The 19675-nt window shown below is 33.3% G+C and overlaps 1 protein-coding gene across 2 annotated transcripts in view; it reads left to right on the top strand.

Annotated features, from left to right (window-relative positions):
- LOC123319210 (regulating synaptic membrane exocytosis protein 1) overlaps nucleotides 1-19675 on the top strand; it is a 301043-nt gene that overhangs the window by 265068 nt on the left and 16300 nt on the right. For both annotated transcript variants that reach the window (XM_044906078.1, XM_044906085.1), the window contains 3 exons: nucleotides 1874-2002; nucleotides 6157-6215; nucleotides 19015-19196. In XM_044906078.1, the coding sequence (XP_044762013.1) occupies nucleotides 1874-2002; nucleotides 6157-6215; nucleotides 19015-19196 (370 nt within the window). The remainder of the gene's footprint in view (nucleotides 1-1873; nucleotides 2003-6156; nucleotides 6216-19014; nucleotides 19197-19675) is intronic.

Consider the following 19675-nt stretch of genomic DNA (forward strand, 5'->3'; position numbering starts at 1 on the left):
GGTTTCATAAAACTTTGATTGTCCGATCAACGATTTGACAGTCACTCGATTTCTGAAACGAAATCACTGAAACCTTTTCATTTCAGAAAATATTGAAAAAGAAGCAATTGAGAATAATTGTATAGACGAATGAACATCATAATGTGATGCGATAATGATATTCTGAATGCTCATGACTGAATTATAGACGTCTATTCGTCAATCAAGCGTTGATTCCCCGATCAAGCTTTATGAAACCCGGGCTTATTCTCGTTTGAATGATTGAAAACATTAAATTCAGAAAAAAATTGCTGAAAAAATGTGGATATGTGTTTTCGGGTGCTGAATACGGAATTCATGTTGTTCACTGGATTTGGATATGGCATCATCATGGAAATTTCAGTGTTTTGAGATTTATGCTTACCTTCACTCCCGAAACGAATCATCCTAGAGCAAAATACATCCCACTATAATAAACCGATGAAATTTCACGAAAAATATAGTTTGAGTTGAATATGGATATATTTTCTGAATTTCGATACTACCTCGGGTTAATTTTGAATAGAATGGATGGAAAAAATACATTTATATTTATATACTTAATTGAGAATTTAATGAAAATTATGGAAATATGGGACAAATTTTGACGTTTCCGGGAAAACCAGAATTTGCAATGAGAAAAAATTTCAGGAATGGCTCCTATGTCATTCAATTTTAAAAACCAGTAGGTAAAATCTGCAAAAAAATTTTCAAAAATATTCGTCACGTAATAACTTTTTAAGTTTTTTCTGATATGAGATTTTGATAGCCTATAGCCTTTGAAAAATATTATAGAGTCATCAGGGGTAACTGAGCGCAGAGGGTAAGTGTGCGCAGTGCGTATATCTCGACTATGCAATGTATGAAAGAGGGGTTCATTTGGGTGAAGCAAGGGCGCAGAATCGCCAAATTAGTTTTTCATAGGAGTGCGCCGTGCGACGTTTCGTTTACTTTTTATTTGCAATCAATCAAATTCACTAGTTTTCTTGTTAATTTTTAGCATCTCTGCAAATTCTGCCAGGTCCAAGTTCCGAGTCCGACAGTGTTAAACAATATTTTATTCGATAATGCCCATACTAATGTAGATAAATAACAAAAAATTTTAGGTTCTCTTAGCTGCTCAACTCTATAAGAACGTCAATTCAAATTTTGGCTTACTGGGGAAAGTGTGCGCGGGTAAGTGTGCGCATAGATTCATTATATGGGCATTAGTTCAGTGAGGAATAAATTATGATATTGTTGATTTTCTTGGTTAAGACTCGATCAATATTGTCCTATTTGTTCAGAAAAATATGAAGAGCCACCAACAGGGGAATGTATCAAGTGTTGTGTTCACCAGGAATGGTGGCACGAACAATAATGCAGTGCTTGTAAAAAGGCGCTTCTGTATGGACAATAAACAGCATGTCTCTAGTATTGTAATTTTTTGATGACTTTATTTTGTAATTTGTTTTGATTGTGTGGTTCACTAAGCACTGCGTTCACTTACCCCGTGAGGGTGCACACACTTACCCGCAATACGGGGCATATGAACGCACTCCGACTTTCACTATTAAATATTTTTTTGCGGAAAAAAAAGTTTTTGTTTGTTTGCTTTTTGATGTTTTTTATAGATTAAAAAATTCTCTATCTTATGAATATGTTTTAATTTTCCTATCTTCAACATTTGAAACAGGGTATGGCTTGAAAGGCAAAAGTGCGCAGAGTTGCCCCGAATGACTCTAACGTTGACGGTTTATTTTTTGCTCAATGAATAAATCACAAAATGCAGTGATTCGCTTACACAAGAAACACACTGTTTCAATCAGAAATGATCCCTGCGTTCATCATTCAATCCTGTAATTTTTTATTTCAGGAGACGTTGTGGAATTATTGGTAGAACATCCAACCGACTTGAGAATGTGTGATTTGTTTGACGAACCTGGGCCATCAGTTTGCCCAGGAAGAAAACAGTCAGAAGGTGTCATGACTGCGTTGCACGTAGGTGAGGAGGAACAATAATCCTAATTCATAAATTTTGAAAATTAACTACACCCACACTACACAAATTTTTTAGATCTTTCAAAATATTGGTTACAATATTATAACAATAATTGCATTCTGCGAGCCACGGTTTTTTTTTTAGTATGGAGGACATTTAAAAAAAAGATTTCTGTCTCGATTCTATACATTTTTCGTGGCTCAAATTTTAAAATTCGAATTTTTCATAAATTTTGATGTACACTGCGCAAAAAATTTAACGCACATTATGGAAATATCAAATTTATTCTACAACTGAAGGTGTTCTCAATGATAATTATTTTTATCAGAATTATGCATGCATAGGTTATCCACTTTCAACGGTTTTCTTCAATACAGATGTTTTTTCCCAGCAGGAATAAAAAAGGATGATATTATCAGATTTTGAATGTATTGACTCCATTCTAAAATCAGTTGTTCTCGATCAATTTTAGTGATCAATAGTTTTTCTTTCGTTTGATTTTCTACACATATGCGGTAGTTTTGCGAGAAGAAGGGTTGACATACACAAGAATTGCAGAAAGGTTTGGAGTTTCCCATACAAGTGTGTCCAGAATGTTGCAGCGATTCAGGGAGACAGGTATGAATGTCCGAAGACCAGGATAGGGTAGACCACGAGTAACAACTGCCATTCAAGAACGTTACTTGAGAGTTTCTTCGTTGAGACAACGGTTTGCAACCGTTCGCCTCCTTCAAATTCAGCTTGAGCAAACTCATGAGGTGCAAATTAGCACTCAGACAATAAGAAATCGCCTCAGAGAATATGATTTAAGGCCTCTTGTCGAGGCAAGAGGCCCAGCTCTTACCCCAGCCCATCGAAGGGCGCGTTTGGATTTTGCGAGAGAGCATATCCATTGAGAAGAGGCCGATTGGGAAAGAGTTCTCTTCACAGATGAGTCTAGATTCTGCCTCTACAATTGTGATCGACGTTCCCTTGTATACAGACGTCCACATGAAAGATATGCTCAGTGCAATTTCCTGAATACTACTGGTTTCGGGAGAGGATCGATTATGGTATGGGGTGGAATATCTTTGACTGCTCGCACAGACCTAGTGGTCGTTGATAATGGAGCTATGAATGCTGATAAGTATATAAGGAACATTCTTGAAGAGCATGTAGTGCCATTTGCCCCATACATTGGTGAAAATTTCATTTTTATGGACGATAATGCCAGACCCCATCGTACGCGCATCATTCAGGGGTACCTTGAAGAGGTTGAAGTCTCTCGAATGGAATGGCCAGCAAGAAGTCCAGATCTCAATCCGATTGAGCAGGTTTGGGACAACCTCAATAGAAGGCTGAGAAGTTCAGCAAATTATCCAGCTACTCTTAATGACTTAGGAATCCAACTCGGAAAAATCTGGGAAGGATTAGATCAGAACATTTTAAGATCATTTAAGATGTAGAGTTAACTTTCATTAAAATGGAGATTTTCAGAATGTGCGTTAATTTTTTTGCGCAGTGTATATACATACAGGGTGAGTCTTTGACTCGTACAAATATTTCAACATCAGTAGATTCTTGAGGTCAAAAGAAACACTTTTCACCCATATATTTCTTTCGATTCGGCCCTGATAAAAAGATATAGCCATTTTTAATTTTCATAATGAGCTGTGATACCTCTGGAAAAACAGAATCACCTTCAGAATAACTAGCTAAATCTGTGACACTACATATCTGTAGATCTCTTAAAAAGAGTTGCATTCGGACGAAGTACGCAATTTTTCGAATTTCACAGATATTTTTCATTTTTCAACATCGAATTACTCGAAAACGGCACATTAGAGAAAATATGAAGAATACTTTAATTTAACAAAACGTTCCCCAGGTGACCATATCTCATAACAGTTATGAAGCAGAAATGTATCCCGCGCTCCTTGTTTCATAACAGATATATCACACTAAGAGTACAAATACAGAACGCTTATGTAGCAGCTATGCTCCTATGTCCGCCTCAAACAAAGAACACATATCCTTACTGAAAGCAGAATAAATAGTTCAAACATGGATAATGCAAATATTTGTTTCATGGGAGATCTATATATATTACCTTCATGTGTTATGTTTATTATGTTTCATTTGTTATTAAAAACGCTTTCAACAAAAAGATGAAAAATTATGGAAATTAATATAAACTATTGCAATAATAATGAACTCGAATTTTGATTTTTCAAATAGTGTGTGTTTATCAATCATTGTTGAAAATAAAATTCAAAAAAATCTCACATCAGTTCGGTGAGGTATGTGAACGAATGAACTAATGTTCAAAAACAATATATTTCATAAATTTCAGATTACCAAATAAGTGCACACGTTAATAAAACTAGAAAGAATAAATCATGCAAACTGCTGGGTTCATGATTATTGTTCTCCAAGAAAGATTAGGACATGCTTTTCTGGTCTTTGCACTTTCCTGCATTCCATAAAAAGAATAATCAACAGTTCGTTAATATTTTGGCTTAGGTCAAAAAGTTTTTAGAAGAATTTTGTCCATGTTATGCGTTATGAAAAAGATAAGAATACTAAATGCATATTTCATATCTTTCTGAAGAAAAAATTTTCAATATAGAAATGTGATTTATTCATTTATTTCTACAAATGAGGTACCTACATGCAACACGTGAGAAAATAACCTATATCGAACATTACATCAAACAGGCATTATTTATTCAAATATAATCTTTATATGCTGGATATAATAAAACCATAGCCTATTATGTTTTATAGAACTGCTATGAAAATGCGAGAAATGATTTATTGACCTACAGTTCGATATCCACAGCACTTTCTTTTCAGTAATTCACCATTTCACTGGAAGATCACTATGACACACAAATAACTTATCAAACGTTCAATATCTGCACTTCACATTCAGTAATCCACTATTCAACTGACAAAACGTCTAAATGATAATAAATAAATATCGAAACGACAGCAGCATCAATAGCATTTCTCACAATCCTCCATATTTGTTTACGTTTTACAGCGCCCTCGAAGGTAGTTAAAACGCTTATGGTGTCATGCTCTGTCGATGATCTCAAAATAATACATGGCAAATAAAGAACAATGTTACAAATATGTTACGTGGATATCTTGGAGCGGGTACATGAAATTTACAAAATGTGGATATTATTTAAATACAGCACAGGTACATCCCAAATATCGTATCAGACACGTAATGGTTACAGAAAAATAACACATAACAAAGTTCCCCATTCGATCTCCCGAGAAAACATAACAGATATGTTACTGGTCACCTGGGTCAAATATCATTAGATAGCGTTCAACTTCATTTCAAGAGTTGGGTTCTTTGAATTTCTTTATGGTACGTATAATGGTCGTAATGAGAAAACTGGAAGACCTGAGTGATATGTTGTGTTAGTAAGAGATTCATCAAACGAGAGAAAAACTATATTCCGAAATTCATTTCATTCGCTAAAACCGTTTGTGAGAACCAAAAATAACATTTTTCATAGTGTTTCACAGCCTGTATCTTTTGAACCGAGGCGATTCAGAAAAAATTATATAGAAAAGAATTGTTTCTTTGGACCTCAATAATAAACTGTTAAAATATGCCCTGTATAATCCCGTAGTCACTGATTGTATAATAAAATTATTGGGATCTTGTTTTTTGTTATTTTATATTGACGGAGAACGCAGATCATATAACTTGAAAAGAAAATATTCAATTCTAATTTATAAAACCTATTAATTGGAAATAATTGTTGTTTTCATTTGTTATACTTCTTCATTCAAATTTTTGTTCAGTAAGGATTTCTCATGGTCTTTACTTTCAATAAATTATAATCATGACTGAAAACTTCCTGCATACATTTTTCAGTTGAAATCTATATACAGAGAGCAGTTGAAATTGGCATATGCTATAACAATCAGGTTCAAAATTCTATATATGAAGAATGGATATATGGCTTCATAAGCAGGGTGCTGTTGAAAAAACAGCAATTTTTTCTGTCATAAGTTTTTGACTCTCACACTTTTGTGTCTTAAAATTTTTGCTAGGTACCTATTATTCTTTATAACCTAATGTTATATGTTTCTATTGCACTAAAGCCAAAAATAAAAATGTCTCTACAATTCTTTTCTCTTCTCTTTTCCAGAATCCGATGCCGAGAAAACTCCATCATCTCCAACAAGAAGAAAACTTCCGAAGACGCCGGTATAAAAATGTTCAGCTTAATGTCGTAAAATTGTCGCCGTGAGCATATTTATGTCTGCTTATGTATCATTAAAATCGATTTTGCCTAACACATAACCATCTTCTCATAAAAGAAATGACCTCTGATACATTTCGCAAGTGTTTGAATGATATATTGGTGAAACAATATTTTCGTTCGTCTTCATCTTTCATTTCCTGACATTTTTCAATACCAACTCGAATATTTGATTGGATTTTCGTTAAAGCCAGTGACAAGAGTGTCTTGATAGAAAAGGAAATATATACACACTCTTTCCTGAAATGAGTCTGAATAGTGTCTAGTTTTCGTTATGAACTCTTTAGATACCACATGTTGAATGTGTTGGCACTCTTTGCAAATCTAAGCAAGATCTCAGTCGAGGCCTTTATTGTTTAATGTGAACCTTGTTTTTAAAATTTTTAGCAACTCAAATGAGAAATTCAATCGTTCATTAAAAGGTGTAGAGCATGTATTGAAGCTTCTGTGAAATTTAATCCAAAAAAAGATACTTATTTTGAAATGGTTGACATGCAAGCATAATGAAGCAATCATTCATTAGAAGGTGCATTAGAGCTCATGGTAGACACTGCAAACATCCTTTGTAAAACTAAAATAAACAAACGATATTTTAAAATTGTTATTTTGTATCGTTTTCTTTCATTATTAAACCCCACTGAGGTGAAATCAATGTTTTTGAGTTTATTTCAAGTAATGAAGTAACTTTCAGCATTTTTGAAACTTTATTTTCTTCTTAATTGCAAAAGGGCTAAAATTCCCTTCATTACTTGAAATTTACTTAAAAATATTAATTTCGTGAGTATAAGGCTTAATAGTGAAAGAAAACGACAGAAAATAATAATTTGAAAATATCGTTTATTCATTGAATTAAGTTTTACAAAAGGTGTTGGGAGTGACCATCAGGAGCTCTACAAGATGATCTACACCTTCTAATAACTGATTGCTTTATTCTGCTTGCATGTCTATTTCATTTGCTGAAAATAATAAAACAAAAACTTCACAATAAACTAGGCCTTGACCCATTGTAATAGAAATTTATTTCGTATTTAATGCTGAAAATATAAAGAGTTGAACCATTTCAAAATCTCAGTGAAACAGGCATGATTTTTTTTGCTTTGGCACTCAGGTAACCGTATTAACCATAAACCATAAAAAAATAAGCAAAACAGGAAATTTGAATTAGATCTTTGTTTGAAAAAAGACCTCGAAAATCATAAATTACATTTGATAGCGCATCTATCCTGGAATACTATCCAAAAAGCAGATTGCGAAAATTCTTTCTTTTGGAGTCTTGTCACCCAGAGTGACAAAGGGTGCAATTTTTCTTAATTTTCGAAAATGTCGAATATCTCTAGGAACTTTTACTGGACATAAAACATATTTTTCTGAACCGCAGATATCATATATTATCCATTCATTACGCCACACCATGTATAATATATATTTATATCCAACCATTATTTTATTTTCAATTGGAACGTATTTCTATTTGCCATGGTGAGGGTTTGTTTGTTTTTTATCAGAATGTGTTCAGATGGTATAACAGGCTTATAATATTGATTGACCTATTTCTATTCAAAAGTTCAATAAGATTTTGATTTTAAATGTAAATTTTTTATAATAAAAGTTGTTTATTTTATTATTATTATTATTAGGTAGGAAGAGTTCATAACGAGATGGACACACGTCAGGATCAACTAAATATCGATTGAATTTACCATTATCAACCATGACAATCATCTAGTATGAAAATCCCCTTCATCATTGTCGTACAATCACGAGTTATTTACTTCTATTACATAATATCATTTTTTTTTCTGCTCAAAAAAAAATGAAGCAAAAATTAAAGTTTCGCCAATGTATAACACTCTTTCATTTCTGAACAGAATCGTCGGTTTTTCACGTATCTATGCAAATTAAAATTGAAAAAAATAAAACAATTTGTAGTCAAAGTTATGACATTACAGCTCATCACATTGAAACGGAAATGGATATTTTTTGAGTAGAAAATAAAAATCGCGTTAAGGATACTTTTTTTCTCCAGAATCCAATTAAAGGAGAAGTTTTCGGAAAGTATTCATTCATTCCTCTAACAGGGGTCTACACTGTTATAGTTGTCAGTTCAAAAAGAGAAAATGAATATGTTACGTCAAAAACCACTAATTTATATGGGGTTTTCATTATAATTCAGTTCAATCTCCTCGGAAAGTCAGAAAGTTTTTTTTCGTCAAACGAAAAAAAAAATTAATTTTTTTTTCATTGAAGAACAAACATTCATTTATGTTATTAACTTTCCGAGGTGCAGTTATCTCTTCTATGAATTTTCACATGAAGAAGTTTCTCGAAAAGTCTTTCCATTGGCTACAATTCGTATCCTGGTGAATTGAAAAAAGACGTTCGTTAAGTGCTGCCACCTTTTCTACGAAGGTGGAAACTATTGTAGTATCCGTAACTTTTACTTATCGTTCAAGTGTTCCAGCAACACCCCCCACATTCTGGTAGTCTTTTCCCCTTTACGCTTTATACGCATGGCGAGAAAGTCCCGTGGTATAAACTCCTCTTAATATCCAACATCACAAGTCGGTTCGAATCTATTCAGGAGTCAAAATGGAAATGAAAAATTCCTTTGATATGAAAAATACTAATTTTCTTTCCATTAATACTATATGAATTTTGTTCTATCTCTTTCACTTCCTATTTCAATGCATATCAATAGACAACTTACAAAACCTAGATCGATTATTCACTGACATAGAACCAAAAAAAAATAAAATCATTTTCCAAACAGAGTTTGAAGACACCCCGAAATCTAGGTTACCATTCTACATCACGCTTCCTATCAATCTGGAGGTTTTCAAATTTGGCTTTGTCGAAAATGCATTAGCAGATTTCAAATTTCTGTCTCAGAAAAAAAGGGTGAAATCATATCATATCATATCTGTTTGATACGATGGAAATACATCTTCACATAAGTAATTCTGTCTGAATTTGTTGAGCGAAAGGATATATTGAGAAAGAAGCAACTATGAAACTAATGGTTGTATTCTGCTTTTCATTCGTACGTTACGAATCTGTAGCGTACGATCGATCTGTAAGTTTCAGATTCAGAATGACAGATTCGCAAATAATGCAATTCTGGAAATGTTTCTGTCATTATCTCATTGACAGTGTCACTTTTGAACTACTTATTGTAAATAGTTACGGATTCCTGTAAGCTACAGACCACTTAAAACCGTCTTGAATTGCAATTTTCCTGTAAGCTTATGAAAAATTACAGATTGGCTTACAGATGAAAGCAGAATACCACCATAAGTCTTACGAATATAATAAAACCCAGGCAGCAAGCGTACGTCATAATGACGTAAGTACCTTAAAGGTAATGTCAGATGTCATATAGACCTCAAAGTTTCAAAGTTTACGTCTTTTTGACGTCTGAATTATTTCATAATTCAGATGCATACCACCCGCCGATATGAATTCGACAGGAGTTACGATCTGAATGAGCTAGCCAATATGCCATAGTCAGGGCCACCAAATAGAAGAAAAGCAGATGCTGACCATGGTCCGGTCTCGTTTGACCTCGTCAGAGCAACATAGCTTCTTCCGTCTTTTCTGATATTCCTGAACAGTACTGTCAGTATTTCAGAGACGATACCTATTGGCCCAGTCGTTCGTGAAGACTTCTTCATAACGTCACCTTCAATGACGTTCATAGGACGTCATTTTCGCGTCGATGACGTCTACCGTCAGGAAATCACCAATTGAGTACGTCATTTAGACGTACGTTTGATGCCTGAGAAGTTACATAAGGGTTCAATAAACTTGTTCAGGATGCCAACGGAAACTTAGCGGACAGACGTCACCATCATCCTTGGTCGAACAATTCCATCAAGATAGTAGTTGAGTTGCTCTGATGAAATCAAATAATGGCGAGTTTATGCAGAATAACTAAGAACTAATACCTAAAAAAGGGTCCAATATCATGGGCAGATGCTAAACACGTGCACGCCATCTGTCAACTAGATTAGTCTCTTTCTTTGGTATTTCTTCTTAGTGACTCTGCATAAACTCACCAACTAATATCCTGCAATGGGATGGCCTACTGTTGGCCCCTTATAATGATGTATATGAGCGCGTATTATTTGTCTGAATGGATTCCGACAATTTACGATTTCTTGTTTCACTATTCAAGATAACATTCATGATTAGGTGATGAGTATGATGGAATATTTTGTAACAGTTACATAGCAATGGCATCAGCATATATATTATTTATTCACACGAAATGTGTGTCCAAAAATGAAATGAAAAATATATTATGTTCGATTATTTGAAGTTTTTGAACCGGTCATAAACGTATAACAAACTGTGAATAACGTTGCATATTAATCGCCTGCAATAAGTGAAAAATATACAGAGTTAGTAAAAGTCAAATCTTTGGTGTAGATACTACTTTGTAAAGAAATTCTTGAAATGTCAATTTTCGTTTCAAGCCATGCAACTTTTGGGACCGAAATGGACAGAGCTTCTGTTTTTAAGAATGATTTGGTCATTAATGTGTTTTCTTTATAAATCGTTTTTCATTATAGGGTTGAACTGTTTGAACTTGAATTCGACATTTTACTGTTTCATGAATTTTTGTTATTGTTATTTTTGAAGTGTTATCGAAAACATTGTTTATTTCGTGGGGTTGTAATTGATATTGTACAAATTAGGGAAATAATTGAACTTTTAACTGATATGCTATTTCATTCTTCATCATATAGTTGCTACGAATCAGAAATATTTTCGACAACAATTCAAAATATCGATCACTTTTCAAATGCAGGACGATGATTTATAAAAATACAAAACTCGAATGCAATGAATTTATCCATGACATGGCTTCAATGAAAAAACACCACCAATAACCAAAACATCCTTAGCAACAAGAGGTCTGTCCATTTCTGGCACAAAAGCTTATGGTTGCACCCTTCGAAGAGACTACCTGGAAAAACTACTTCATTCAAGCGCAATTTAAAATAAAAATTGACCTGTTCGAGCATTTTTCCTCAAACCAGTATATACTAGATTTATAAATTGGGTGTGTTACTTTTTACTCACTCTGTATCTATAGATATACAAACGAAATATCAATGAAAGATCTAGAGAAATATTCTGTTTTTTTTTTAAGAATAACAGACTCTAAAACTGAATATGCAGAAAAACTTTGTGCGTCATTGCTAGGAATAAAAGAAAATAGATTAGATTGAGTGTATATATATTATAAAATAGATTAATTGTTTTACACCAAAAGAATTGTTGAATCCTCTAATTTTTTTCTGAGGTCTCTTTTCATGTCCAGGTTGCAGTGTTGTTTTGAGGTCGATAGTACCTAAAAGTGGATTTATTTTCGTGTATGTTCCTCAATGAAATTTTTTGTTTCGCTATTTTCATAGATGTTTTAAAAATACTCATTGTACTTCGGCCAAACTGAAAAGAATCTCAACATATCTTTTCCAAATTAACGTAACTGTATTCTGAACTGTCTCGGGACCAAAATCTGTCGTTTCCACAATTTGTAATAATTTGATAGTCTTTTAACGTTACCTATTGAAAATGTGTCAACTTTGTATACGAGTATGTAGAATCGAAAAACAAATCTGCGTACGAGGGCACAAAACAGAAAACAACCACACAATATTCAAAAATATTCTTCGCTAAATTACTTCAATCTGGGAATTTTATTCAGTTCAGACCCTATACAGGGTGTTTTATGACGCCATGATTAAACTCCTCTTTTGAAATCAATTTTTTCAATCCATTTTGAAGTAAGTTAAAAATTAATATTTATTCATTCGAAGAAATAAACCTCTCCTTTCATGAATTCATTGAATCCACTTAATAATAACTATTAGTATGACAATGCAGGCAGATTAAACAATTCTGATGCAAAACAATATAAGGATTGACATTATTTATCGGTTAATTAAACCATAAAAAACTGTCGTTTCGGTGGCATGAAGTATTGATTTGCTAAACTTCATTATTTATATGAAAGCCTCCCTTTAATTTTGGTTTGAAAATATCCCTTCGAAGCTCTAATTCAGAAACATCCTGTATATCCCTATTAAACATCCGGTACTTACCTATATAAAAAATTACCCAAGTCGTTATAGAAAGTAATTGAACCTGGAGTTTCAAGTTGAAATTTAATGACTTTGAGATTGAAATCAGAATTTAATAAAATTCCGAGATTGAAGTGCAAATTTAATGAAATTACGAAAATGACGTCGGAATTCCAATAAATTCCGACTGAAACTCAGAATTTATTGCGAAATAGTTTTTAAATATTTTGTGGCGCCTCTGAGTCTTCGTATCTGTGGGTGACAGGGTTCTTTCTTTCGCAGTCTTCCATTAGTTGACTTTCTTATATACTACGCCTATTATAAACTATTCGATTATCTGCTAGGGACATTAAGTCTTCTTTTCAGTTTGAATGTAAAGAGCTAGCTAGTAAATATAGAAGTCTGATAGAATTTGTGATAGCTTCAAACTCACCAAAAGTATAAGAATATTGTTATTTTATGATATAATGTGAATATTGGCTTTTATAGTAAATTGATGAACATAATCCTGTAGCATAACATAATCAATGTAGCATGCAGTCCGTTATACTACAATCAAATGTATTCACATATCATACATGCTTCATAGTATTATAACGAGTTTATTTTTGGAACTGGTGTATACTATAGTATAAAATATCTGCCAGTAAAAATATAAAGCATTCATTAGCAATAAGCATTTTTGAAAATCAAATAATTCTCATAATAAGCTTGAGGTTAGTGAAAAGCACAATAAGGTAATTATTAGAGAATCGGTGACAGATAAAAGATGACGTGAAGTTAGAAGCTTTTGAAGAATATACAGAAGCACAAGTTCATAGCTTAGTCTTGACGAATTTGTATAATACTAATAGGCCAGGAAAGCTACCTTTTTGGGCGAGTTTGTCCTAAGAAGACCAATATAACCATAATTTCAAAAATACCGAGACCCAAACTCCTACTCTTCGCTATCGATGAGTTGAATTGGTAGCAGAGACAAACTTTGTCTCTGTTGGTAGTATCCACAACTTTCTGGTGTTCGGTGCTCACCTCACTTTTGTCAGTTGTGCCAAACTGACTACTGACGTAGACTTAATTACATTTGCCTTCGGAAAACGTCAAAACTCTTGAATTTCTGGAAACTATTTTTTTCTTATATCCGATCTAGCTCCCAGGTCAAAAGTATTTGCTGGCCGCGATCCGGTTAGTCGTTTTTCTTATGACATTTTTCGCGGCCCTCAAGATGCAGCGGTTTGCTGACGGATAGTGATTTCCCAGCTTTCATCTGATATTTTCCTCTTACCTCACCAACTCGATGCTTGCAAAAGAGGTGATGAATTGAATTCCTTCATGTCCTCTACATTAAGATATGTGGAAAAATTTATATTTTATTATTATATTTATATTTTTGAGCAATAATTTTTATTCAATTTTTTACATGAGGTATATCCGATATTTGGAGGAAATCAAATTAACGCTGTCCAAGATTTTTGTGTATAATCCCTTTTGGCACAAATACTATTTCAAAAGCCAACTTATTCGTTGAAGTAAATGGCATGAAAAATAGATAGGTAATGAAAAAAATGCTACTCGGTCTATTGCAGTGAAAATTTATATTTATACAGTGCGCGTCAAATTTATGGAACAAATTCACTTTCTCATAAGAAAAACATTTGGCAACAAAATCCTGAAACAGGCCAATTTTTGTTCCACTTTTAAGAAATTTCTTTGCATTTTTGATGGATTTTTGTTGCACCCTGTGCCATCCCCATCAACCCTCTAAATTTTTTTCAAAAATGCATAAAAATTTGGTAAAAGTGAAACAAAAATTGGCCTGTTTCAGGATATTGTTGCCAAATATTTTTCATTTGGGAAAATGAATTTGTTCCATAATTTTGTCGCGCACTGTACATCTCACACATCTACACTATATCCTAGTGTATGCATTATTGCATAAATGATAAGAATTCTCGAAAAAATCGAATATACACGGTGTAACATAAGTACGTTGAAATATTCAAGTGACGTATTCAAGAAAAAAAGTCTACATAAACTTGTGTCCAGAAATGATTCATTTCGGAGATTCAAGTTGTTGAAATTGGTATTTTTTGATCGATTTATAAAAATAACTTCTGCAAAAAATTAGTAATAACACGAATTTCAGTACCACATACTTCGATTTTGTAATGCAAACTTCAATTAGCATCCTAGGAGCTAACTGCATCGATATCCTATATGAGATTGTAAATATTTCGTAAACGATCACCTCCAGCGTTGAGCAAGTGTACCACTTTTACTTGGAAAAAGTGTGGGCATAAGGTATTTTTATAAAAAGTACCAAAAGTTTATTGTCGGAAATGTTGGTGCAATTTGAAATGAATAATGGCAGCGTACGCAGCGCTATCTAGATGTTACATGTTACATTACATGTTACATTACATTAATACCAAATTATGATTTTCCACGTCAAGAAAACCCTGGGTACCAAATTTCGTACCAAATACCTTATTTTTTGCAAAAGTTAATTTCAAAAATTGAACAATAAAAATCAATTTCAACACCCTCTATCTCCGAAACGAAGCATTTCCGGACACAAGTTTATAGGTATTTTTTCCTGAAATGGTCTTAGGTATACGTCATTTGAATATTTTACGGGGTTTATACAGGGTGTTTTTGAAGGTGAGGTAGAACTCATCAAAATAAGTCGTTTAACCAAAAATTGTCTATATAAAATATCCAAGATGGCTGAGACATAACCCCTAGAAGTTCGACAAAATTTCATTGAATTTCAAGTACAGTATTGTGAAAGGTGACTCCGGCATCGCAAAAACGAAACAAAACATGAACATATGCCTGGACAATGAATGGTTTAGTGTCAAGTTCATCGGATTAGTTACATCAGGTTACTTTTGGGACAATCATTATTGTATTGTATCGTGCAATTTAGGATGAAAAACGAGGCAGTTTCTTGAAAGTGCTTATGTAATAATTTAGACGAATTTTATTGGTGAGATTATTCTATTTTTTACACTTGTGTCCTAAGTCTCTTCTGTCAGTTGATATCGAAATGAGACATTTCATAAAATCGTGGGAGTTACTAAAAAATATTGAAAACAATTGGACAATCCTAAGTTTCCATTTTCATTACTATGAGCCAATATCCTAAACGAAACCACAATGTCGAATCAGGAGATAAGTTTTTTCCCACTGCTTTGCGATAATTCAGCTAACAAACGGTCTAGGGTCGTATTAGGATCTATTTTAGTAATCATTTTCAATATTTTTTTTCAACTTTGTCATTTTAAAAGTTCAGTTTAGGTGATTTTTGATGAAACGCTTTATTTTGACCAGTTCTACCTTCTGTTGAAAATAAGCCTCACCTTCGAATACAGCCTGTATAAAAGTGTTTTACACGGTATAACCTTCTTATATAGTTTTTAGATTCGACATTTCGATATATCTGTCGGTTAACTAGAGGTAATGCTGAGTGAATTTTTTTATTTATTCTATTTTGTCATATTGAAAACTGAAATAGGTAACCAGAACCATTGACTCGTTTATATTGTGAAGCATGTTGATCGAACTAATATCAGAAGAATCCTCTATTACCTCGATGTCTAGTCAAACTTGTAGTTGAATATCCTCTGAATCGACTGTTTTCATATGGACAATATCAAAATAGTACTTGGAGCCAGATTGTGGCTCTTTATGTAGAGAAATGTTGTTGACCTCATTCAATGTAAATGTGTATTGAATTGTTGTTAGTGTCAGATGGGACAAGAGTCCTGAATGTATTTGAAATTCGCAATTAAATATATTACCGAAAATGAATATCTAATGTATTAATCTGACCTTCATTTTGAAACCGACTCTTTTTGCTTAACAAGAGGACAACGCTGGATTTATGTTTCAAAGGTACTGAATGAACCTGCTCTGTCCCAACTGGCACGACTCTGGCTCTTCTCACTATCCTTAGATTTTGCTTGCTTGAAAATAAACTATTTCGCTCAATATTAGAATGATATTAGTAGATTATCTATGCTGTGAATCCTATGCATGATGCTTTGTTGTCAATGGATAGGATCATAAAGATATTCATATATAGTCCATTCAAGAATGGTTAACATCCCAGTAGGACTAGAAAGTCCAGGCGCAGCTTAATATCTGGTCAAGAAAGATTTCCAAAAATTTCAGTACTTTCAATCACAGAACTGGAATATATTAATATAACCTAGAAAAGTATATGAAAATAAGAAATATTCAAATTTGCAGCATATTAATCGGCATTTAAAATTGACACAACTATGTTCCCAATTTGTACGATTAAATTAATTACATCAACAGCTGTACAAAATTCGCATAGATTCACATATAATAGGTCTATAGATCAATGTTTATTCACAAAACCAACCTGAATTCCGCAACACAACATCTCAACTTATGGGTTATTACCAACTTAAATTCGATTTTCCATAGCCACCCGAGATGTCCATCATTCTTGAATGGACTATACATAAATCGATATTGGTGTTGTATACTTGGAAAGACTCTCCCCAAGCATTGAATTTATGTGGCCGATACTTGAGGAAAATTCATAAGAAACTCAAAAAAAAACATGATTTTCACTCAGTTATTTAACCACTACACGTGGTTCGATATCACAACAGCATCTTCAAGTGGGTGGAGTACACTTGGTAAAAATCATGTAATACAGTTTATAGTGTAGTTATTTTAAGATGTAAAATGTATCAATCCATAGTATTACCAAAGATTATTCTGAACAATGGAAACTGCTAAGTTAGATTGGGGATTTCTACATTTGCATACGGTCTCATAGGTGTTATATTTGCATGATGATTTGTATACAGGGCGGTGATAAATTCGATGGCAATTTCCAGGCTTTAGTAGAATTCCGTTTCCTTATAAAAAAGGGTTAACTTGGCGAGTCATATTAAGAAGGCCATGAATTTAATTTCAAATTATTACAGGTACTCATTATGTATTTCTGAATCGAAAATAATATTCATCATCTTTGAATATGAATGACAGAGGGTATTTTCAAAAATACTCTTAGAAGTCCTTCTTCAATTTGGAACAAAGGGGGTGTAATGCTGAATCATATTTCAGGTTTCTAAAAATAGAAGAAATAGACTCTTTAACAATTTCGAAATTTCATAGAAAATGTTGAAGAAACAGCGAAAATGTAAACCACTCGAAAATATCACATACATACATATTTCAGATTTTTCATCATAAGTCTGAAACAGAAAGGGACATTAGAAATTCAGATATTTACTGATAGAAAGCATTTCATTTTATCCCTTGAAAATGGTGTCAAATTTATGAGGTATTATTGTATGCTATGAAAACATCGCAGAATAGCGATAACGTTTCGAATGGTTTATTGTATTCCAGAATAAAACTTTTCGGCTTTCCTTACAAATAGTTGCTCAACTCTAGTTAATTTGATATGGGTTACGACACAGACATTTGGAGTGGAAATGCTTGATTGGCGTTTGAAGGTGTCTACAGATCAAATATATCACACCATATCTTACACCATTGTATGGTAGATGAGATTTTGATAATAAATATATATACATATATCTTTTCTACAAATTTCTCTGACGTTTTGAATCATGCGCATTACGACGTGTGGTCCCACGTCACGTCAGAATAATCTGTCATAGATAATCTGTAGGCACCTACTCGATTCTTTGGTGATGTGATAGACAAACATCAATAATGAGTTTACGAAATACGCAAGACAATAATTGTACGAAAAAGTTATGATTTGTTGGGCGATCCTGCTGTTCTGTTCACGACTAGGTACGCATCGAGCAAACTGTATAGTTTCCTTCACTTCGTATACCACATGATATTTCTGATGAGCTTTTAAAATTGTATGTTTGTTTCTATTCCGAAATGACATTGAAAAATGAGTAACCAACTGAATGTATAGCAGATGTTAACAAAGTTTTCGAGATAAAAAACTATTTTTGAATACACAAAGGTTTGCAAAACCCTCTCTTTATTTTAATTGTGGCTGGCCAGCCACCGAAAGCAGAACGGAGCTGAGCTAAGTCAGCTTCAAAAAGTGAAGGTTCTTGCTGCCACATCCAAATCAGAGCTTAGATTGGATGTTCTACTACATAATTGACTCAAAAAATAATCTAAGAGTATGCATAAAGACGATAAACGTAAATGTTATAATATGTATAATATGAAATAATAATTGAATCACCCAGGTAGTCCTTACAACTGGTCAAATTGTGAGTTTTCATGTTATAATTTGTTTCATTTTAGTTTTGATTAATTTTCTCCTTTTCAATAACAAAGAAGAAAAATCATTTTATCCTATACAGTGGATGATTGCATTGTGCATCATTTATTTTTCTGCCACATGCAGAACAACCAGTTGGAATTCATAAATGAAATATTTCAAAATTTTGAACTTCATTGAGACTTCTAGACTACATAAATTAAATCGCTACGAAAATGTTGTATTAAAACATGAAATATTCATTATTTCAATGCTTTTGGTTTGTGTTGCTTGCCTGGAATATTTGTGGTGCTTATTTTATTCGTGATCAAGCATGTCATGTGCGCTTCCAAAGTGTTTTTTTCTCTGGAAAATATAAGATGATCGTACAAAGCATATTTTGATTTTTTTCAGGAGCAACTAGCGAGGGAAAGGACTGTATCTGGAAGAGTTCAAATTCAAGTTTGGTATCATGACGAAAGGAAAGAACTTGTGGTTTCCGTTTTGGCTGCCGATGATTTGGCACCAAGAGATGATAGTTTAGGTTATGGAGCACTACCAGAGGCTTATGCTCGCTTATGTTTACTGCCTCTGACGTAAGTATTTTTATCTTGCACATGGCACCTCACTCTTTTGAACACTGTATAACAGTCTCCTTATCATGTAATAGTTAGCTTACCTCCAGTTTCTTAATCAATTTTAAAGTCACTTTAAGCTTAAAGCTTCCTTTACTGTCATTTTAACGGCCGGTTTCATAATCAAACCTAAAGCCGCTTTAACTTTAAAGCTTCCTTTTACCCTACTAAAAATTACAGTAAAGGAAGCTTTAAGCTTAAAGTGACTTTAAATTTGATTATGAAACCGGACGTTAGTAGGGTGAAAGGAGGCTTTATAATTAAAGGCTTTAGGTTTGAATATGAAAGCGACCGTTACTGTTCATCGAATTTCTTTAAAAAGGTTCTTAGTAGTCGTGAGTATTTCATGTAAAAAGTGCTTATAGTAGGGCATTTTTCAAAGAAGCTGGAGCAAAATGCTTCTCGCTTATTTTTAGTACCTATTGAAACTGATAGGATTA

The sequence above is a fragment of the Coccinella septempunctata genome, chromosome 1 (genome assembly GCF_907165205.1).
Source record: "Coccinella septempunctata chromosome 1, icCocSept1.1, whole genome shotgun sequence".
Lineage (NCBI taxonomy): Eukaryota > Metazoa > Arthropoda > Insecta > Coleoptera > Coccinellidae > Coccinella > Coccinella septempunctata.